The following is a 23,623-nucleotide window of genomic DNA, read 5'->3' as shown; positions in this document are numbered from 1 at the left end:
AGCTTTCTATTCTGGAATAGAGTAGTTTAGGGATCCCAAGAAGTTTATGGAACATACAACTTTGCTCTCTCACAAAGAACACCTTTAGTACCAGCACCTTCTACCTGGGATAGTTGCCTCTCCCTACCTGTAGTAGGGCTGGCCCTTGTATTGGGGAAAGAGCATTCATTTCTAGGATCAATGTATGTACACAAACACAAAAAGCATCTACTTGATTCACTGATTAACATGTATCCATGTCTGGAAGCCATGCCCTATGAGGAAAGGCTTGGGGAACTGGGTATGTTTAGCCTGGGGGAGAGACAGTTAAGAGGTGACATGACAGCCATGTTTAAATATGTGAAAGGACGTCATATGAAAGGAGGAACAAGCTTGTTTTCTGCCTGCATAGGTATCCCTCCACGCCATTTAAACACAGAACAACACACCAATAATGTATTGACAAAATGCTTATCAATGACTAACATTGTCATATATATTTTTCTCCTGAATAATTTTAAACATCTTTGCCTGATGAAGAAGCCAGTGGAACTTAAAAAGCTTGAATCATATATTTTGCGCATTTTGGTTGGCTGAGTAAAGGTATCAGTTTTGTGGATTCTGGATGTTATGTGGCCAACATGGCTACTCTTGAATTTGTTTCCAGAATGTTTTTAATATATTGTCGTACACTAGTTCCAAAAAGTTTCAAATCCCTTGCTTTGCCAGTGCTGCTAAGAAGGAAATTTGAAAGAATGCAAAGTATGTTGATTAGAAGGCATGAGTAAGTGATAGGGAGGGCATGGGTAAGTAGATTGAATTTTACTGTGGTGGTCAAAGGAAAAGATTGAATGAGAGGAATGATAGGGGAAGAGGAAGAGTTAATGAAGGTATTTGGAAGGTTAAAGTTAAAGAAGATAAGGGATATACCAGTATGAGAGGATTATTTGAAACTGGAAAAAAGGTTGTGTTAGTACCAGTAATTATGTTTATATATGGTTAGGGATGCATGTGTGTATGTGTATATGTGTTCGTGTATAGTTTTGTTTTGATTGCTTTATTTTTTGTCTCTCTGAATATAGACATCATACGCACCCACATAAGTTTCAAAAATTATTTGTTTCATATGGCTTTCATATATGTGGATTGAACTGGAAAAAGGCTAGATTTATTTCAGTGCTATAATTTTATTCAGTTTTGTTTAATTTTAATCATTGCTCTGGGTTTTTTTTTCCCAGCAGCATTACCTGCTGAAACTGTATGATCAGCAAATTCAAGTAAATATATCAGATGATACAGATTATCTAATACCAGGTACAGTCCTCTCTCCCTATATGCGTTCCGGACTCCCCCATGTATGGGAAAATGAGCATATGCTCAAGCCCCATAGGAAATTAGGCGCATGCTTGAACTGGTGCATGGGGTGCGCAGCGCTGGTACATGCCTCATTACTTCTAATGGGGGCTGCCTTCCGAATAAGCTCAAAGCCACAGAAGGCAAGTCCACCTATGAGGGGCGATTCTATACACTTTTCATTAACCTGCTGCTCCTTTACACAAGATGATTAAAAGGAATCGCCAGGGTTGAACTGTCTAGGGCCATGATGGCAAACCAATGGCATGCATGCCCCCTCTGGCACACAAAGCCATTTATGAGGGCACGCGGAGACGGGCAGGTGGGTGGAAAGAGGAGGAACAGGCGAGTGTCTGTTCCTCCTTTCCACAATGCCTGCCCAGGCCCTCAGCTGCCTCTCTGGAGGCAGCTGAAGGCCAGGGCGGACTGGGGGAGGGGGAAGAGGATCAGGCACACAACTGTTCCTCTCCTCCCTCCACCCACCCAGGCCTTCAGCTGCTCCTGGGAGGCGGAAGTCCTGCCCCCCCCCCCCAGCACCAGGTAACACCCAGTGCTGGAACGTGTTCAAGTTTGGGCACTAGATCTCTAAGATTCACTATAACTGGTCTAGGGAGGTTTAGTGAATTAGAAATCTGGCAGAAAAAAAACAACAGGCAGCAACCGCATTCAGCCTGAGGACTAGTGGCCAAAGTTACATGAGGATAGGTCCAAAGTATGTATTTTCTCCTACTGGACCACTACTTTGTTTTGCAATCTAGCAACAAAATGGTAATTGAGGGCTAGATGCAACATATATATAACACCATCAGCCAGCTGGGCCTTTCATAATCTAGCTCTAGCAAACTCTTCTGTTATAACACTACTGCATACATTAAGGCAGAAACACAGAAGAATTCATAATCTACTCCTTCATTTACTATGTTAAAGGAAATGATAATCATTCCAATTATTGAGAATAGGTTGTGATGAGAGATTGTTGCGGGTGGGATTGCTCTTCAGATCATTAGTATTTCTCCCATGGATTATTGAGGGTTTCCATTTTATTAAATTTCCAAAAACATCAAATTAACAGTAAGGAATCATCCATTTGCAGACAATACACATCATATTCAGGGAGTGTTTTTGGTTCTTGGCACCAAAATAGTTTGGCAACTGGTGCTGGGTAGGAGAAAGTGGTACAACAACTTGAAGTGAAATGACAATACAGTCATAATGCTGTTCTGAAGCCAGATAGGCTAGAGAAGGTGATCCATCCTCCCATCTCTTTGTGTATCTTGGGAGTAGGCAACATGCAGGGCCTAGGGGGCTGAATTGTCCTTACAGGATGCTTTATGAGGGCTGCCTCCTGAAAAGAAAAGAAAAAACATTGATTTTGCTTCCCAAATGCCCCTGTGCCTCCTAGGGTATGGGCAGAATTCACCATTTTAGGCCCCAAACAGGCTTTTTGCTCCCCCCACCACCACCACTGCAGCTATTTATCCTGCTCTAAAATCATGAACCATCTGGGTCTGATGTCTTTTTGATCAGGAACTCTGTACTTCCTAAGGTCCCATTACAAGTAATAATGCTACCACAATGGCATCAGTAATGAGCAAGACCTTTACAATATGCCCACCTTAGAAGAGCATCATTCGTTCTCTCGCCTGCACTCAGGACCCAGATCCTCAAGAGTCTCTCAACAGATTCTCAACAGTCTCTGCTGAGAAAGGCTCTCCCTCTTGCAGAGATGGAGTTGTTTAGCTGGTTCCAGATTTAGGATTCTCCTTTTGTTACAGGTTTGTAAATACCATCGACAAGTCAATAACTTCCTCCTACAATGACTGTTAAACTTTGGAATCTGGCCCAGATTAGGATTTAAAAATATGGGAATCCTAAAATCACTCCCTTTCACAGCACTGAAGAATGCCAGCTGTATGAGCTACAAGTAGAAGTTTAAGTGATGGAAATATGCCAGCCTTTGGCCAGATCCTTCGCGGTACCCATGAGAAATAATCTTTCCAGCAGGGACAGCTGTGAAGAAGAGCCCTCTTAGAAACTGTATAGCCTATACTTACCTTATCCTGTAGTTTGCAAACACTGATTAACTACTGGAATTATAGAGCTTGAAAGTGAAAGGAATCTATGCATCTCAGTGAAAGGCTATCTCAGCCATTCTCTGTAACATATCCAGAAGATCTCAAGAAATGAAGAAATAGGCAGATTCCTTACACCCTGCATCTAACTTGTATTTCATTTAACATGGATAATTGAATGTTGCAAGGCAGAACAATGTAGTAGGCAGGTAATTTAGTTTATCTATAGCAGAGCAGGGGATCACATAGCCTTGTCAAATGCCCACTGGACTGCAACTCATCATCCTTCACTAGCCCATCCAATAAAATCTGCAGGCTACAGGTTGTCCACCCCTAATCTATAGAAAACAGCTGGAAGTTCAGAAAACCCTATTGTGATTTTGCCCCAGCCTGAGCCACTTCATGAGCAAACTCCTCTCCACTTTGCTTTGCCCAGTACTGCATTGGGTTGGCATAGAAACCACATCAGGGAAGGCATCACTGCAGCAGTTACACAACCCTCGTTTTTGTTTTGTTTTTTACAAAAGGGGGAGAAAAACCCCAAAGCAACTCCTCCACAAGAGGATGTGCGTAGGCCACAAGGGACAACGGGCAGGGGGGGAAACTCACTCAGAGTTTAAAAGGCAACAATTCCCTGAAGCTACAGCTGCAAGACGAACATGCATACCAAGTGAGAAGAGACAGCGCTGCCTTGTGTATAACTTTTGAGAAGTGGTCTATTTAGAGATAATGCCACTTGCAAAATGGCATTATCTTTGGTCTCCATGATACGGTTTTATTCCCAGCAGCACTTTAAAAAAATAAAGGTCCTTTTCTGTTTGCGGAGATGCTATTTGAGTAGTACAACTTCTTGGGGACAGGTAGAGGTTTTTAATCCAAGAGGTTATAATCCAGTTAGATGCAGGAAAACTCACTGGGAACACTGCTCAACACACTGGAGACAAGTGACCGGTGGGGTCCCACAGGGTTCTGTCCTGGGCACAGTACTATTCAACGTCTTTTATCAATGTCTTGGATGACAGAATTGGGGGCATACTTATCAAATTTGCAGATGACACCAAATTAGGAGGAATAGCTAATACTCCTGAGGACAGGATCAAAATTCAAAATGACCTGAATAGACTAAAAAAACTGGGCCAAAGCTAACAAAATGAAATTCAACACAGAGAAATGTAAGGTACTGCACTTAGGGTGGAAAAACAAAATGCACAGATACAAGATGGGGGACACCTGGCTGAACGAGACTACACGTGAAAGGGATCTAGGAGTCCAAGTAGACCACAAGTTGAACATGAGTCAACAGTGTGATGCAGCAGCTAAAAAGGCCAATGAACTTTTAGGCTGCATCAATAAAAGTATGGTGTCTAGATCAAGAGAAGTAATAGTGCCACTGTATTCTGCTTTGGTCAGGCTCCACCTGGAATATTGTGTCCAGTTCTGGGCACCACAATTCAAAAAGGACATTGAGAAACTGGAGCGTGTCCAAAGGAGGGCGACTAAAATGGTGAAGGGTCTGGAAACCATGTCCTATGAGGAACGACTTAGGGATCTAGGGATGTTTAGCCTAGAGAAGAGAAGGTTAAGAGGTGATATGATAGCCTTGTTTAAATATTTGAAGGGGTATCATATTGAGGAGGGAGCAAGTTTGTTTTCTGCTGCTCCAGAGAACAGGACCCAGAACAAAGGATGCAAGCTACAGGAAAAGAGATTCCACCTCGACATTAAGAGGAACTTCCTACTCCCTCAGAGTGGTGGAATCTCCTTCCCTGGAGGTCTTTAAACAGAAGCGGGATGGCCATCTGTCGGGGATGCTTGGTTTGAGAGTTCATGCATGGCAGGGGTTGGACTGGATGGCCCTTGTGGTCTCTTCCAACTCTACGATTCTATAATTCTATGACAGTAAGAGAGAGATGTAATAGGTTAGCAACAACACTTTCTTCTGTGGACCCTTCTTTCTGTTTCAGGTTCAAGGTCCAAAAAAGGCTCTAGATCCTGGATACTATATTGACTGGCTTATTAGTGTCACAGAATATAGTAACTGCTGATGAACACTGAAACATTACTGACCTTGGCATATGTTCTAGGACTGCAAAGTGTTATTCACCATCCTTTGTCTGTTTACTATACAAATAACATGGATTTTAGAAAGACACTTTCCCACAGATTAGTTTCTATCTGTAAGAACAATCCTAGCTAGCCATCACGCCCAAAATGCTTCAGGTCCCACCCCCAAAGTGAGTTGTGCCACCAACCAAGGTATGTAACTAGACACTAGAGTGAAGGCATTAGAAACACTTTATTGTTGCCACCTGCTCTCTCCTCCATTAGTAGTTTGAAGAGCCACAAAGGGTTCAGCCAAGAGAGGGAAATATTCTGTCTGTGTACAGCAAATAGAGAGCCTGGAGCCTTCATAGAGGCAGGAGGGCAGCTCTAATTCCACCTGGTTTCAATCAGAGGGCACAGGCTAGAAAAGCACAAAGGAAAGCAATTTAGTTAGTTCCATGGCTGCTCTCTAAGGCCACTTTGCACATCTGCAATGCTGTCTCCCACAGGGATAGCAGACCTCCAATTTTCACTAGCTCTTTCTTTTCCTGTTCTTATTGGCAGTGAAGAAGAAGAAACACCTTTCCATCCACTCCCGAGGCAATGAGCCCCATTGTTAATCATGGGCCCAACAGAGCAAATTTACAATCCTCTACAGGGTAGCTGAATGGCTGTAGAGTACCCATGACACCAGTGGGAAAGAACTTGTGCTCCTTCCATATGCTCAAAGAAATAAAAAAAATCAAAGCACCAGTATAGCAACGATAACTGAGGGAGAATGCTTGTTCACGGCCTTGGTGAACAGTAAAGAGAGGAGTGCCACCCGGTGAATGAAGTGAGTATAGTCACGACTGGCAACAGGTGCACTATGAAGAAACCACAACATACTCTCCTTTATGGTTTAGTTTCCAAAGAATAAAACAAGCTGGTTAATGGTGTTGTTTTTGGTCTGCCACTACCATCAGCCCAGATTACTCAAACCCACTGGTGAAGAGTACTGGCAGGTGCAATCAGAAAACATCTGGAGCCCCCAGTTGCCTACCTCTCTTTGTAAAGGCTCTTTGAATGGTTCCAACACTACTGAGACGTAAGCATATTAGATAAAGGAGTGAGCATCAAATGTGAACCATCATTTAAAATTACACACACCCAATTTACTGCTCAGCTTTTATCATGCTAAGATAGGCTGGGGATCAGGGATGAGAGGGAGCAAGCTCTAGGTGTGGTATTAAAGATCACTGCCCTGGGCAGTCAAAGGGAAGAAAACAGAGAAGTGTTGGCTGAGCACTTTGAAGATCAAATACCCAAGGTTCCTTCCAGCATCCAAACCAACAGGGCCTCAGCTGAAGACCCACTGGAAAGTTGCTGGTTTACAAGAAGCTACACTCTCAGAGTGCTATTTCTCACATTTTAAGAAGCAAAAGGATACAATTCCATTCTCATGGTTGGGGGAAGGAGAGAAGGAAAATATTTTTCAGCTGAGCTGTGGACACCAGACAGCAAGGAGGTCAGCAAGTGGGAACTACTACTAATGTCAAGAAGCCAAGTATTGCCACAGCAGCCTACAAAGTCTCTCTTTCACACACCCTTTCATCTGCATCAACCCATTCAACTGCCCAGCAACAGAGGAAGGTCACACCATGTCATGTGGAAACAAGGGTCACGCGCAGCCCAGACCAGCTGGCTCTCAAGGGTGGATCTTTTGGATACAGTCAAGGTGGACAGTGACTGCAAAGGCAGTTCAGGCCCATGGCCATGGACTCCTGAAGCTGTGTGAGCTCTCAAATCAAGTCTTCAACATCCTGTAGGGCAGACCATGACACCATAGAGTTAACTGGGATCCAGCCCTTGACAACATTCAGGAGGGGAGAAATACATAGACATTCATGTTTTCTATAAGAGGGAAACAATGTTCAGCCCCATGTGAATAGCAATAGCTCGTCATGTTCCTTCTTCTCCTTTCAAGAACATGAAAATGAAGTAGAAAGTAAGCAGCCCCCACCAGTGGAAAAGACAATGTGCCTTCTGGGAAGACCCACTGTATAGGTGTTATCAGGCTGGGGAGGAACAAAAGACATCAAGAAGCTGCTTTGCAACTAACACATCCCTCTCCTTTACAGAAGCTCCCAGATGTTCAGCACCTTCACATCATGGATTTCTGAAGAAACAAGAAAAAGCAGGAGGCTAGTGTATGATCTGAAGCACAACTCCTTAGCACAAGTTTTAACCCCTGTAGAAAGAGGCCTTCTGGTTTCAAGAGAATGAGCCCAGCATCTTTGCATTGCTCCCTGGTGCATAGAACTGTAAGTGTATTTATCTGAACAGCACAGTGAACATGGGATAATCCTCTTTTGTCTCCAACTAGCAAGCTAGCAATCTCAGCATCAAGCTAAAGGTCTAATTCAGGCACAGGCCCATGTTCAGGAACTCCATTTTTTCAGGGAGAACCCACTCTGAAAAGCCAAGGAACTGAAAGAGGCAAGTCAAAAGAAAGCTTGAGAGGCAGTTCTTTCCTTAGTCCAGCAGAAAGTTCAAAACTCTTCATGTTGCCCACAAGCTCAAAAGGACAGCAAGGGGTTTAGACAGAGTTAGCAAGAGGCTGTGTTGGCATTGGAGGCAGGTCTGCAGCTGAAATCTGATCTGTAGAAAGCATTTGGCTTGACGAGTTTGACAGTCACCATTTAATCCAGTTTAAGTTACAAAAAAGGAGGAGAATGAGTGTGCACACTACAAAATAATCTTGATATGGGAACAATAACCAGTTACAGCTTCCATTCTGTGCAGGAAAACCTGCTTCAGCATGGTTGTTCAGTGCCAACAGGACACCATGGGGGCCTCTTGCACCCCAGGCATGCTGGGATTCTAGGACTCCCTGCGAGGTTTCCCAAGGAGCGGAGTTAAGATGCAGCCATCAGTTCTGGTTTTGGTTTGACTCTGACTGGCGATGTTTCTGTGGAGAAAAGGGAAAACATGTACAAAGAGGAAGGTATTGACTCTTTCTGACATAACTAGAACTAAAATTCTGAACAATAATTTATCAAGCTCCAGGAAGAGCTTGATTTTCTCTTTGAAACAGTATGTTTGGGTCAGAGAAGGAATATGCTTATGGTATTGTCTGATACATTTTAATGGGCAACGACAGCTAACATGTTAGACAGTGTTCTCCCCCAAGAAACCAATATAAGAGCCCCATTCTTCCTGAAGAGGCTGAGCCTATGCAGAAGAACACTACAGTTTTACTCCTCAGTGGATAAGAAACAGCATTTTCTGTGCCCATCAACTTAAGTTTGCTTTTTAAAAGAAGGTGAAGCAATGGCAAAAAAGACAGGTACACTGAAATTTACCACACAACTACAGTCGTCCTTTGGTATCCATGGGGTATCCGTTCTGGACACACACACCCGGAGGATATCAACATCTACGGATGCTCAAGCTTGTATTGTCCCTAATGGCGTTGCATGCATGCAGCTGTGCTGCCATTAGGGATAGACCCATTGTCCTGTGGCACTACTGGGGACAATGCAGACTTGCAATCCGCAGATGCTTGAATCCATGGAAGGCAAGTTCGTGGATACCGAGGGCTGCCCTATATTACACTATACATCAGTCTTAATGCAAACAGAATCAGTGACAAAAGAGTCTTGATTTTTTTAAAGTCTATTTTCCCCCTCCCATCCTAAATAAATTAAAAGTTCCTTTTTCATAATGGCAAGTCTCCCCATCATCTATATATCTTCAAAGGAGAAGAAGAACTAAGTCATATATAAAGCTGTGAAGGGTTTTTATAATGCTACCAGATCTGTAAATAGAAAAAGACCTGTTACCTGTGTCCAGGAATAAATATGATTACACCGTCAACTGCTGAGAATACCCTACACTCTAGGTTTTTATATACATGGTGGGAATCTGGTGGGAGGCAGGAAATGCCAAAACAAGATAACTTGTCTTTCTTTTATAAAGCTATATTTTGTATTTTAAGTGAGCACTTGTGCAACGATATGAAAATTTACATATTCATTCTAGGAGCAGTTATGCACAGCAATCTACCCCACCCATGAAGAAAAGTGTCACTGTTTAATAAATTAAGCTTCCACAACCATAGAAGTACCTGCTTAAATCTCACCTCTACCATGAACTCACATCATGGTCTCAGGCTAGGGCTCGGCAAGTACATAGTCCTCAGTAGGCTACATAGCCCTCATTACTCCCAATTTTAAGGAGGTAATATTTTGTTTGTAATAGCCAATAGCCTCCCCCTCAACTTCTGCAGTTCTATTGACTTTGTTGCCATATTTTCAGACATCAAGTCTTGTTTCACCTTTTCAAAGACATGACAGACTTTATCCCCCCAAAACAAGACGTGATTGGCCACTTGGGATGACATTTTTACACCCCTCTCCCTCAATTTTGGAGGGGATGCAGGACCCATGGAGGAATTGTTGTTGTTGTTATAATTACATATATCCCCTCTTCCCCCCAAACAATTGAGACTCAAAGCAGTTCAATTTAAAAGAACAATACAAAAAGTGAGCATTAAGACAGAATTAAACTATTACAGTATTAAAATACACACATTAAAAGAATGAAATGCAACGGAAAAAAGATAAAAGCTCTTTAAAATGAAGTTGTTAAAACATTACAGCACCCTCTAGCACATTCTTTAAAAACTCTCTTTTAAACACTTGAATAAAAAGGTTTTGGCCTGCTGATGGAAGAACAAAAAGGAGACCATCATGACCTCTCTGGGAAGGGAGCTCCAGAGTCTAGGAGCAGCCACTGAAGGTCCTTTCCTGTGTCCCCAGCAAGTGTGCTTGTGATGGGGGCAAGACTGAGGGGCGGGACTTTCCTGAGAGCAGAAGTCAGGCTGACTCATGCAGGGAGATACAATCTGCCAAACAACCTAGACCTAAGTCATACGGAGATTTATAGGTCATAATTAGCACTTAGAAATGTGCCAAGAAACAGTGACAGCACAAGAGTTGTTTCAACAGGAGTAATGACGCTGTCCAACCACTAGCAGTTGCCCATCACATCCTTAAAACTCATTCCTCTTCAGCCTCAGTAATCCCCCACCTCATCTCCAATATGGAGATAACAGAACTTTTTTTTTCAACAAGTATTTGAGATGCTTCAAAAGTGTTGTGTAGGCTTCATATTGGAACAGAACCTGTCAAACATTCCCTTGAACTTCCCACATAAAACCTATCTCATAGAAGCACATACGATGTGAACAACAAAAACATGAAAGAAGAAAAAAATTCAGATAATGCTACCTGGAATCTTTTCTGGGAGGGGCTCTGAAGGAACCTCGGGAAGATTGATCTGTTCCTATGGGAAGAGAGAGCACACTGTAATACATTTATTCTGTGGACAGCAAAACCTTAAACCAGGATTTCAAAACGCACAGAAAGAAGAGCTGTTAGCCTGTTTCTCTCATTACTTAAAAGCACAATTTTTCCATGCAGAATGGTTGCTGTGGTGAAAAGATCAAATCCTTCCTCTCATTGGAGCAATACTGTTGAAGAATGCTGCAGTGAGGAGGCTTCAACTTGCACCCACTGCACTGATTCTCCAAGGGAAAAGGGTCTGCCAGGATGACTCCTCATCAATTTTTTTTCCTTGCAGCATCAGAAGGTAAGAGAGGTGTGTGTGCATATGCATGCATATAAGTACATGTATACATCAGGCAATGTGGTCCCACTCAATCCAGCCAATACCCTATGCCCCCATGACCCAAGGCAACTTGCACAGCCCTGTTCTAGTCAATACCTAGGGATTCCTAACAAACATAGCCAACAGATACGTAGGTACTGCAAACTGCTTAATTTTGGCTGGTCTTGGCAGCAAAGCACAAAATTAGGGTCACTAGGGATTTGCCCCTCCCTTTGCCCCTCTCTGGAAGGCTATGTCCCCAACTAAGGCCAAGGACAATTCTCTTCCTCTTCACCAGTTCTAAACTTGGTGCTGGGCAGGGGAGGGGTGTGTGTGCTGACAGACTGCTTTCCTGCTGGGGCGATGAAATGTTCTGAATGTTTCAGTAGTCCACAAACCAAAAATGGTAGCTTTAAGTAAGTAGGTGAGAATGTATGTATTTATGTATGTAATCTTCTCCAGCTTGGATCAGGGCACAGTGGCTTCTTTCCCACAGGTAGGCTGCATATCTATGTTCAATATAATGTAACAATATATAGTAAATATATCATTTTATACTTATAGTTTACCTTTTAAACTTATTAATTGCCTAATTTGGTGCATATTTACTTTAGGAATATTTTCTTATTCAGAAATTTTAATCAAATAAATATGTTTTATGTTTTTTTATCTAAGTAGTCTGATTATTCATGTGGTGATAAAATGCCTTTTGCTACCATTTTACTACAGTGAATTTGTTATTATCAATTTATATACTTTTGCCATTTATGAAGGAGCCAGAGTTGAAAGTTTGGCATACCATCTCCACAGCTGTGGTGAGTGAGCTGGCCATTTGCAAGAATCATAGAGTTGGAAGAGACCACAAGGGCCATCCAATCCAACCCCGAGAGCAACTATACTTGCCAATTTCAGTTCCCTTCCTTCTTGTGCAACATCTCAAGCAACAGCCCACATATCCCAGAGGGCTGTAGCAAAAGACAGCCAGAAAGAAAGTCCACATATGGAAGCAGAGATCCACTTGCAGATGTCAGGATCTAAACCAAAGTAGTTATCCCCAAAGTTAAATGTATGTATGAATGCAATATGATGAGTCTTGCCATTATCATTTTACACTGCTTTATATCAACAGCTTTTAAAGATGTATCATGTTTTAACCTGGTTGTAAGCCACCTTGGTTCCCATGTCATGAAAAAAGTGGGATATACATTCAATAAATAAAATAAAAAACATAGCATCTGCTTGCTTCTGGTCATTAAAATTACCTTTGAGGAACCAGATGGCTATCATTTGCAGCATACTACCAAGCTTGATTCTAGCATTTTTAAATGTTTAGAAAACCTATTAAATATGCTCTGTTGAGTGCTGAATGAACTCTGATTGAGCAAGGATTTTATTTCAACTGTTTTCTTTGTTTTGCAAAGAATTCTACAGTCTGCATCCTTTATAAACCAATCAAGTAAATTAAGACAGTGACTCAGATTGGGGACTATGAATATGACCATCTTCTTTGGGAAGGAACTGTTCCCTCTTCCTAGTTTTTCCTTGCTGCAAAGTGGAATCCCTTGGAAAAGTGTGATGTGAACCTTGTTAAGCTGTTCATTTCTGCTGTAGAATTCAAAGCTGCCTTGGCCTGAAGAACATTCAGATATAGCATTTAATTTGAAGGCTTTGCCTCACTGCTTTACAAAAAAGTAGAAAAGGCACATCATTATTGTTCAAACTTTCTGAGGCTAGGGGTAGAGAACCTTCAGCCCACAGACTGAGACTAGGTTGCAGAAGCTCCTCACCTGTTACTGCAAGCTTCTTCCCCAAGCCCCACCTAGTATCAATTCAGTTTTCTCAGTATCAGCACTGACAACCATTTTTGAGGGGGGCCCAGTGCTCCAAGTTGCTTCTGTAGCTCTTGGCCAGAAAGCCAAGGCCAAACAAAGGTTGTTGCAGACTTGGAAAAGTTTGAAAAACAAGGCCTACTTTGTGGATGCATGGACAATTTTAGGTGTTGTGGCACAGAAATAAAATAAATGAAAGAATGAATGAATAAATAGTAAAATACAAAGTGCAATAGAGAACACGGCAAAAATGTTGTTGTATGAAGTAATTTTGAAACCTGCAACTTCAGTGAGAGTAACAGACTATGCTAAGGATTTTTATTCAGATATTCAAGTAACACACAAAATGTTGATAATAGAAACACTGGGAGATTCAGGAAGTGAGTTAAACAGGGACATAACTGAGGAAGACTAGCTTTTCTCTCAAAAATATTCTACCCCTCTATTTTTAAGTGTCACCCAAGGGATCAAGCTGACTCTTTCAAGGGCTCCAAAAACAAATCAAGATAGCTATAATTAGGACTCCTTTTGCACATCATCTGGCAGAGAAAACCTCCCCAACTGATGAAAAACCACTTCAAAATGCAAGGTTATTGGTTAACACTTACCTGAGTGATGGCATCTAACTCTGCTAAAATGGCATCTTCATCCTCTACAGTGAAGCTTCCAGCCAATATATCATCTATTTGCTGCAAAAGAAAAGGAGCATGTATTCCACTAGCACAAGAGTAGCAAAATTGCTATGCTTCCCCGCATATTCTAAAACAGCACTGTAACTCAAGGAAAGGTCATATCTGCCTTGCTTAAGATATCTGGATACCTAGTTCCATCTAGCTTCAACAGCAAAGATTAGGGTAATCTACATGTGCATGCAACACAGTAAAAGAAAATGCTTCCCTCCACCAAATTCAAGCAAGTTAGGTGGCACAACAGAAATACTTTTAGCATCCAACCAGGTGGAATGCTGAGAAAGATGTTATAAAAAGAATCATGTGGCACCGCTTAGAGGAGTTCTGGGATGTCACATGGCAACAATGCATACCCTCTGGTACTCCACAGCTTCTTGGGTGTCATCCATGATCCTCTCCACTTCTTCTATTGACATAACCTACAGAAAGAGAAACTCATATGTAACATATATAAAAGGCTGGCCAAAAAGATGCATGAATAATCCATCTAACATAGCCCATGTATCCTCACTAATACTTACCTGGTGCATCTTATTTAAACACTCATTACCAATTTTGAGGCCTTCAATAACTTTCATCTCGATCTGTGTGAATTCAATATCCTGAACCTGAAGGAAGCAAAATTCAGAAAAAAGGATTAGAAAGTGCAGAACTCCACCGATAAGCAGTAAGGAAAACAGCCAAGTGCTGCTGGTGCAAAGTGTGTATTCCACTTCTACCTGCCATCAAACAACCAAACAAGAAAGTGTGTGCACAAGTAGTTTGCACAGAGTAAATTGTGCACCTACACAGACCAATGTGATACTAGCCTCTATATACCACTGATGAGCCCACACTAGGCTCATCAGACCTTCTTCAGTCACTGCTAGGCAGCGGTGGTCATGAAGTACCTGAGTTCATCTAAATCCTTGGCAAAGCCCAGTGTGCATTCCCACACAGGCTACAAGAAAGGTAACTGGCCCAAAACTTTTAGTTGAGGATCTTGCTATATCAGTAGCAATGGTAAATGGAGGAGCAATCTAGCTATCAAAACCCTTAGTTATGATGAGTGGGTCCAAGAAAAGTCCCCTGAGGCTTTCTGAGGCTAATGAAATTAATGGGAGTTAGTGCAGAAGGAACATACTGCAAATTGTTCAAGTTCTGCTATCTCCATCCAGCTCAACTCTTTGATATGGCCGTATGCAGACATATGTACATATTTGTTACCTTTGTCTTGAAAGCAGGGCTGTATTATAACTGTGATAAGCCACTGCTAGAGGGATGAGTAAAGAAATCAGATACCTGGAAATTAATGCTGTCAATCAAACATTAAGTGGGACACCAGAAAAACCCTGATCCCATTGTGTAATGATAAGTGGGGTAAAGGGGGAAGGTTCTATTTTCTGCTATCCACCCAACAACTGTCCAAGCATTGGGTGAACCCAACATACCTAGAGTTATTCAGGGAAGATTAAGTATGGCCCAGTTGTATTAGAAACTGTGTGTGAATGTGCCTTTAAGTCACCTGTTTGTGAACATCCCATGAATTTCACAGGGTTTCTTAAGCAAGGAATACTCAGAGATGGTTTTGTCAGTTCCTTCCTCTGAAATTTAGCTGACAGCACTTGGTATTTCTTAGTAGTCTACCATCCAAGTACTAACAAGGTCTGATCCTGTTTAGCTTCAAAGAAACTACATACATTTAAACAAAATTAAGTAGCCTATATATACTCCAGCACTTTAGATGCCCTGAAAACAAGGCCAGAAACAGCATGCAGATGTCTCCAAATCTCACATACCATGCGTTCCAGGTTGCTAATTTGGTTTTCTGTTTTGTCCAGCAGTTGTTCTTGGTATCGCTTCTTCTTCAGCAAACACTTAGCTTTCCTAAATGAGGGGAAAGTTCTTTAAAACATTGTACAATTTTGCGGGTATCAATCAACCATATATTCCAGCAGTCTTCACCAGCAATCTAGAAGTTATCCCAAGAAAGAACACATGATAAAGACTACAAGGTATATTTAAAGATGTAACATGTATGAAAATTTTGATGCAATGGAAAAGGATACCCTCCCCCTGTTTTTTCTTGAATAAAAACAGGAAATTTTATTAAAATGGGGGGAAAGTGATATTAGTATCCTTTACCATTTGAAAATCTGGACATAACATAAAATGAATTATGTACATAACATGACACAAAAAGTTTGTCATAAATTTATCATGTTTAATTTATTAAAAATACAATTCTGTCAGACAATAGTTGGAAACTGAATTCCCTTTTAATAGCTTTATAAGTAGAGCTACAAGATTCTTGAAATGTGAGGAACCACTTTGGTTTTGCCACTTTATTATGAGTAGAAAAAAACAATATAAAAATGAAGAAACTATCAACATTAGCATAACAGAGAAGATCATTTTGTCTCCCTTGGTCTTCCATAGTTTCAAGCAGACATAAAGCATTCATTCCCATAAAAAGAAGTACAAAAAGATCACAATTGCCTGAAACAGACAGGTGAAAAACACCCACTTCAGGGCAACTTAGGGATGTGGCGATCACTTGACATATGGTCCCAAGTTGCTTAGAAGGTGCCTCTAAGTCGCCTCAACCTGAAAAAGCTGCCCTGAAAAGGAGCAGTAAAAAAATCTCCTTTTCAGAAGCCACTTTGAAACAGTAGTGATGGGCCAGATTGAAGCCACATGTGTGCAGTTGCCACTGTTCCAAGGTGAGCGGCTGTGGGGTGGCCTCTGACCGCCTTCTTTGGCCAGTCTGTTTTGCCCCAAAGCCATTACATTTTATGACATAAAAGTCTATATGTTTTAGATACATTTATGGAAAAGTAAATATATCAACATCTTGGCTTAAGTATTTTATTCATCATTCTCAAAGAAAATATGGAAATTTCTCATTCCCCCCTCCGGCAATTTTCATTTTTCATTTTTTTTCTGGGGAAAAAAGGTTTCAGAAAAAACAAAAAGACCCTTTCTTTCACTTTGGTTTTTTGTTTTTCTTCCTGCAGGTTTTCACATTGCTGGATAGACTGCATTGGAACAAACCTTTTGCATGAAAAACATGTATTTTAGCACTAAGCTATGGCCTTTCCCTTACTGGTTGTGCATGTCTTCTTTTTGTTTTGAAAAACTACTATCTCTAGCACCAGATTAGTTTTTAGCCATGTCACATTTAACAGGAAATGTCAAAGATCAAATCTGGCACCTTGTATGTGAAATTATTAACATTACTATTGAGTCATTATGTAGCCTAAGTCAGTGTAGTTAGGATGCTTCACTTGCAAATATATGCCATTACACTTGTAATGGCACTATAATGACAATATCTTGACCTCTGAATCAACACACAAACAACTCCATGCAGAAAGGGTGCAAACTCCTTTATTCAGAAGTGACTTACTCTTTCTTGCCATCCTTTAGTAGTTGCCGAGCAAAAGCCCTTTCCCGCTCTAACTGCAGTGATATCCTTTTCTGATATTGCTTCAGTTTGTCCCGCTGCTGTTTCAGTTGCTAAAGAAGAAAAGAAATAGGGCTGTTAGGAAAGATACCACCAGTTCTTACCAGCAGAACCACAGGGAAGTAATACTGATGAATGAAATACTGTTAGTGGCATACACAGGCATAACTCAATGTAGAGTCATTATGTCTGTATGTCTTTTCTTTTGTCAATACAGAGATAGTTATTCCTTCCCTCCGCAAAGCCACCCTGTGGAGAGTAGGTGAATCAGAGAAGCATTTGGCCATGTCCCCATAGCCAAATGCGATATGATTACATCAGCTGCTAAGACCACTGGAGGGCCCCAGTGCACCTCAGCAGATGATGTAATTATTTTGCATCTGGCTACTGGAACATAGCCAGATGCTCCTCTGCTCTCTACCAAGCAGAATGGCCAGGGAAGGGCTATAGTGGCACTATGGTATGGTGCTGAGGCCCAGCATAGCCTAGTTCCACATGCAGATCTACTACACTTCACTGAGCCATGTAGGACTGTGGCCAGTATCTGTCCATTAAGGAGACCTACTTATAAGCTCAGCCCTGACCTCAGATCCGCTTTCTAGCTGCTTGAAAGAGTAGCAAAAGAAGGTGAAAGTTATACTGTCTAAAAATTAGTACAAACTCACTGACATTTGCTCTCTCATAAAACATATCTTATGCTAACAACAATAATAAAAAGTAATACTAACACTACTAAAAAATCTTTGAAACATTGCCAAAAAAGGCACACAAGCCGTTTTGAAATTTACGACCAAAAATGATCCAACTATAACCAAAAGAACTACTAATTACCAATGACATAAATGAAAAGGCTCTTAATATAACACAAAGAAGGTACCTTACATTATTAAGACACATTCTAATAATACAATATGTCCTAGAAGACCAACAAGTTGACCAGCCCATCCCAAAGCCAAACAACACTACACTCTAAATTGTGTGCCTACTTTTCATATAAACATTCTGGGAGCAACCTAACAATAAAAGTAAAAAAAACAAACAAACAAAAAACCCCAAAACAAACAGCTGGTAAACTAATGCAAAAACAGTTTAAATTGTTAAAATGCTGGGAGCAGAAGACATTTAACTGGTGCCAGAGATATTAAAATAGGTGCCATATTACTTTTTCTAGTGATAGTATTCTCTAAAGAAAATGCCATCATTTGCTTTGCTCCATGCAGATGACGGAATGGTCACCTTAGCTATCAAAAAGGGTTCAAGAGAACAAAGGAGGAATGTTTTCTACTGAAATCCCTTGGTGGAATTTCTGGGAAGGATTCATTCTTCAGACAACCACTGAACTATTACCAAGAAAGAGATATTTCAGGAAGAAGGGAGTTAAGAGCTCGCTCTTGTTTTGAAGTTACACAAAATACAGTACTGCAGTATTGAATGCCTGTTTGCTTGGTACTATCAAAGCTTCTTCATGAAGAACTGTGGCATTTCTTGCTTTTAGCCACCAACAAGGTGCCCTTATGAGCCACAGGTTTCCTAAGGGAATGGATGTAGCTCACTGGCAAAAACACCTGCTTGGAATACGAGGGCCAAGGGACAGTCCTTGGCATCTCCAGTTACAGCTAGGAAAGGCTTCTGTCTGAAACCTTCAGAAGGGCTTCAAGCGCAGGATGATTGGCAACCAGGGTTGGGTTGATCAGGGTGAGAACGAAGAGGCAGGAGGACCCCAGGGAAAAGAGTCACGAAGGGGCAGAAAATGAGGAACAGGTGGAAGAAGAGGGAGAGGTGTTCGGAGGAGAGCAGAGCCGCAGAAGAATTGGACGCAGAGAGGTGGACGGGCAAGGGAGAGAGAAGGTGCAACACAGCCCAGGGAGAGTAGGGTGTCCCATAACCCTGCAAGGAAGTAGAGGACGCCCTCGGAGAGACCATGGAAAGAGGTAATCTTACCAAACCCCAGGTGGGAAGGCGAGTTAGGAGACTGGCCCAGTGGAAGGGCGCAGTTGTACCCACAGGCAAAAAGGGGAAATTTGGAGGGCACGTCATGGGACCCCAAAGGCCAGTGTCGGGAACATGGACCCATGCCCTTGGCTGGAGAGAAGGCGGAAAGTGAACGGTCCAAAAAAGGATAAAGAACCGCGGGAACCAAGAGCCAGAAGCTGGACCAATAGCCGGGAGCTCCAGGTAGTCTGACATAAGACATGGACTCAGAAGTTTGATCGTCCATCTTTGGAGTGGTTATTAAAGTGGTTTTGCTCAGCAGCATAACCAACGCTGGTGTGTATTTGTTTGAAATGAAGCCCTGGGATGCCACACCCAAGCCTGGAGCGGGAGCCACGCCCACATCAAGTCCCTGTAAATCATGACTGACTAATTTTTTGATTTTCCAGACACTTGAGCTCAAATTCTCATCAGTCCTGATCATCCTGGTCAATAGTCCAGTATGATGAGAGCAGTAGTTCATCCATTTCTAGAGGACCAAAAGTTGCACACTGCTGGAGAAGACAATATTGAACTGGACCAATGCTTTGACTAGGAATAAGGCAATTTCTTATGTACTTACAGTGGAATTAGGCACAACCACTTGTATGGAAATTGGGCATACTCTCCAGATGCTATTGAACTGTAACTCCCAGCATTCCTCCTCACTAACTATGCTGTCTAGGAATGTTAGAAGCTGAAATACATCATCTGGAAGACTGCAGGATTTCACCATGGCTTAAAGGCATTCTATTGCATAAAGCAAAGAGCTGACCATCATAGGCCAAATAAAAACAAGCTACAACTTTGTGAGCCCTTTAAAAAAATCAGAAAACTCACTGCTTTGAATCCTATGCTTGTAGCTGTTTTCCAATTTTACCTCAAATACGCCAACAATCCTAAACCTCTTTCCTTTCCACTTTGTAATCTGTCTTGCAAGGGACACCCCGCCCTCAATGGTGTCATTTAAGCACCAGTAGAAATACAAGTTTTCCAGGAAAAAGCCAGTGCTATACTTGTTCAACTGGTGATCCGTGCCAATTAATTTACTGTATTTTAATATGTATATATAAATCTCAAACAGTTCAACAGGACTGTTGTTGTGTTATAGGACTGCAGCCTCTGAAACGTCTTCATTTTACAGATGATGTTCAGGACCACTACCCTGGGAAAAAAAAAGTTTTCCAGGTCCTCATAACATACTATCCAGCCATCAACCAAAAAAAAAAAAAAATAAAACCCCTAAGAATTCAGTAGGCAGGACTCCCCAAACTTCTAAAATATTGTGTCCGCCTCACTTTAGATCCATTTCAACCTCATAACATCCTATTTATATAGCATGCTACTCTTTTATCAACTGTGGCTCTGCAGATGTTTTTGGTACACAGTTCTCTCCAACCCTACCCAGCACAGACTTATGGAAGCTGCAGTCCAAAAACATCTGGAGTTACATTTACAGTTCTAAGAGTGTATTCACATAGCAGAATTAAAACAGTTTGTAAGCACTTTAATTGCAACCTTTCCAACATAATACTGGAATTTGTAATTTGGTGACAGATTCAGAAAATAAACTCATTTGAGGCGTGGTGCTGAAGAAGAGTGCTGAGCATACTTTGGATGGCCAAAAAGATAAACAAATGGGTCCTTGAGCATATGAGCATATCAAGCCTTAACATGAAGAAAATAAAAACAATAATGACAGTGGAGGACGTACATAAATTCAACCTAAACAATGAAGAAATCAAAATGAAGAGTTCCTGTACCTTGATCAAACATTGATCTGAATGGAGACTGCAGTCAAGAAACAAGAAGAAGGGAAGAGAAGCCATGAAAAAGCTAGAAAAAAAACCTTAAAGAGTAAAGATATACAAGTGAGCATGAAAATTGTTCAAGCCACTGTATTCCCCATTACCATGTATGGATGAAAGAGCTTGACAGTAAATAAAGTAGATAAGAAGAAAAGCAACTCATTTGAGACGTGGTGCTGGAGAAGAGTGCTGAGGATACCATGGACAGCTAAAAAGGCAAACAAATGTGTCCTTGAACAGGTCAAGCCTGAACTCTCCCTGGAAGCCAAGATGACCAAAGTGAGGCTGTCGTATTTTGGACACATCATGAGAAGGCATAAATCATTAGAAAAGGCAATGATGCTCCCCTCCTACTTGGATATATAGAGGATACACATCTCCGTTGGAGTAGAAAGTATATATATTTGTGCAACGACGGTACACCTGATGTTACATGTTTTGTAATTTTGCTATATTTTGGTGCTGGCCATGTGCCATACTAAATCCATTCAATGTATTTCAATTTCTAAGAAAGACAGAAGGATGTAGAAAGAGGGAAAGGCCACAGGCCAGATGGATGGACTCAGTCAGGGAGGTCACAGGCTGAGACTGCAGGACCTGAGCAGAGCAGTGGAGGATATCTTGGAAATGTCTCATCCATGGGTTTGGCATGAGACCAAAGGCAGTTAACAACAAGAAGAGTGATTCATCCTGTTCTGTCAGAGATATCTGGTGCCCCACCGAACTACAAATGCCAGAACCCTGAAGGAGAGAGCCATGGCAGTAAAGCGTCAAACTGCTTTAACTCTGCAGAGTGACTACACCCTCAATATCCCTAAATAAAAAGCAAATAGGAGCCTGTGGGCAAACAGACGCTGCCTTGTTCCACTGGTGGAAGCCTTCCCCTACGCACACACAGACACACACTATTTTGGGGGGAGGGGGAAGGTTTTTTTAAAGAGAAAGAAATAACTAGAGGAGATCACAGAGGGAGGAAGACACTAATCAAGCTGCAAATGCCAGGATTCTGTAGGACAGAGTCACAGCAGTTAAAGGGTGTCAAACCCCTTTAACTGTGCAGTGTGGATACATCCTCAGTTGTTGCTGTTATGTGGCTTCAAGTCATTTGCAACTTATGGTTACCCTAAGACAAACCTATCATGGGGTTTACTTGCCAAGATTTGTTCAGAGGAGGTTTGCCATTGCCTTCCCCTGAGGAAGCTGAGAGAGTGTGACTTATTGCCCAAGATCATGGTCTTTCCATGATCGAACTGGGAATCAAATCCTGGTCTCTAGTGTCATAGTCCAACACTCAAATCACTACGCCATGCTGTCTCTCTTCAGACATAGTTGTCCCCTAACAGTAAAGTATGAGAAAAGAGTTTGTTTGTGTAGTTTGTTGTGTTTTTTGGGGCTCTGTGGCCATGTTCTAGAAGAGTTTACTCCTGACGTTTTGCCAGCATCTGTGGCTGGCATCTTCAGAGAATAGTATGTATCTACCCCTCTCTCTTCCATGCCAGCATTCTCTGAAGATGCCAGCCACTGATGCTGGCCACACACCCCAAAAAACTATAGATGCCAGCCATGAAAGCCTTCGATTACAGCTCCCATCATCCACCACCCCAGGCTCACCCTCAGCATCCCTGGATAAAAAGCCTTCCCCTCCATCCCACCTCCACAGACACTATTTTTCTTTGGGAAGCTTTGTAAGGATAAAGGCAATAGCAGAGAACATCTGAGCGGAAGCGAAAGGGAAACCAGAAGAAGCGCTTCCTTCTTCTCCTGTATGCACCCACACTGCAGGAACAATCCACTCTGATACCTCTCTCAATGCCATGGGATCTTGGGGCTTGTAGTTTGTTGTGGCGCCAGAGCTCTCTCTGACAGAGAAGGCGAAGGACCGAAACACACACCGCAGAGATAATCCCATCTTGAAGCCGCTCTAACTGCCCTGCCTCAGTGCTAGGGAATCCTGGGAATCATAGTTTATGATGGCAACAGAGGTCTCTTGACAGAGAAGACTAAATGTCTCACAAAACTACAGTTCCCAGAATTCCCTAGCATTGAGCCAGGGCAGTTAAAGCAGTCTCAAGGTGGGATGATTTCTGCAGCGTGCGTTTCATAGTCCCTAGAATTCCACCGCGGTTAAAGCGGTGCGAAAGCGAGTTATTCCTGCAGTGCGGAGGCAGAGTGAGGCAGGGAAGAAGGGAGCCCTCGCTCGGGGTGGTGCGTGTGGCGCATGCACACTCGCGGCTCCCGCGGCCCCTCACCAGCACGGCCTTGTCCTGCTCCGTGACCCGGCTCCGCCGCTTGCGCCCGAACAGGTTCCCCATCGCCCTGGCCCCGCCCCCGCCCGGGCGCCCGCCCGCGCGGCCCGGGCCTACCATGGCCACGCCCCGCCCTCGCCTCCGTACGGCGTCCGCCGAGGCTCTCGCCTGGACAGAACGCGAACGCTGGCAGAGCGGCAGTAAAAACAAGAGGAACCCGTCACGCCGCGTGGAAAGGAGACTTCCGGTGTGACGTCATGCGCCTTTGGGGCACAGCGGCGGGAGGGACTCCGCTCCTGGCGGAAGCTGGGAGAGACAGAGGCAGGATTTAAAAGGGAAAGAGAAGCCTCAATGTTTTAGAAGACTACAGTTCCCAGAATTCTCTAGCTTTGACCCAGGGCAGCTAAAACAGTCTCAGACTGGATTATTTTTGCAGTGTGGATGCAGGGATCGTGGAGCACCTTAGGGAGTAAAGGCCTGAAACACACTGCAGAAATAGTCCAGTTTGAGACGGCTTTAACTGCCCTGTCTCAATG

At 42.5% G+C, this 23,623-nt stretch overlaps 1 protein-coding gene and 1 long non-coding RNA gene across 2 annotated transcripts; both read right to left on the bottom strand.

Moving 5' to 3' along the window:
- Positions 1–2,352: 2,352 nt before the first annotated feature.
- On the bottom strand, positions 2,353–4,451 carry LOC121920776. The gene is made up of 2 exons (XR_006101764.1): positions 2,948–4,451; positions 2,353–2,677 (listed from the first exon to the last, which is right to left on the bottom strand). It is a non-coding gene; the product is annotated as an uncharacterized LOC121920776 (long non-coding RNA).
- Positions 4,452–5,681: 1,230 nt separating this feature from the next.
- Positions 5,682–23,244, bottom strand: CHMP6 (charged multivesicular body protein 6). The gene is made up of 8 exons (XM_042453839.1): positions 23,091–23,244; positions 17,006–17,115; positions 15,396–15,483; positions 14,139–14,225; positions 13,971–14,036; positions 13,537–13,617; positions 10,721–10,775; positions 5,682–8,397 (listed from the first exon to the last, which is right to left on the bottom strand). The coding sequence occupies exons 1-8, from the start codon at positions 23,205–23,207 to the stop codon at positions 8,345–8,347; spliced, it is 657 nt and encodes a 218-aa protein (XP_042309773.1). The 5' UTR covers positions 23,208–23,244; the 3' UTR covers positions 5,682–8,344.
- Positions 23,245–23,623: the final 379 nt, after the last annotated feature.

This window comes from Sceloporus undulatus, chromosome 2 (genome assembly GCF_019175285.1).
Source record: "Sceloporus undulatus isolate JIND9_A2432 ecotype Alabama chromosome 2, SceUnd_v1.1, whole genome shotgun sequence".
Lineage (NCBI taxonomy): Eukaryota > Metazoa > Chordata > Lepidosauria > Squamata > Phrynosomatidae > Sceloporus > Sceloporus undulatus.
The sequence above is the reverse complement of the archived record's forward strand: the minus strand, read 5'-3'. Positions and strand labels throughout refer to the sequence as shown.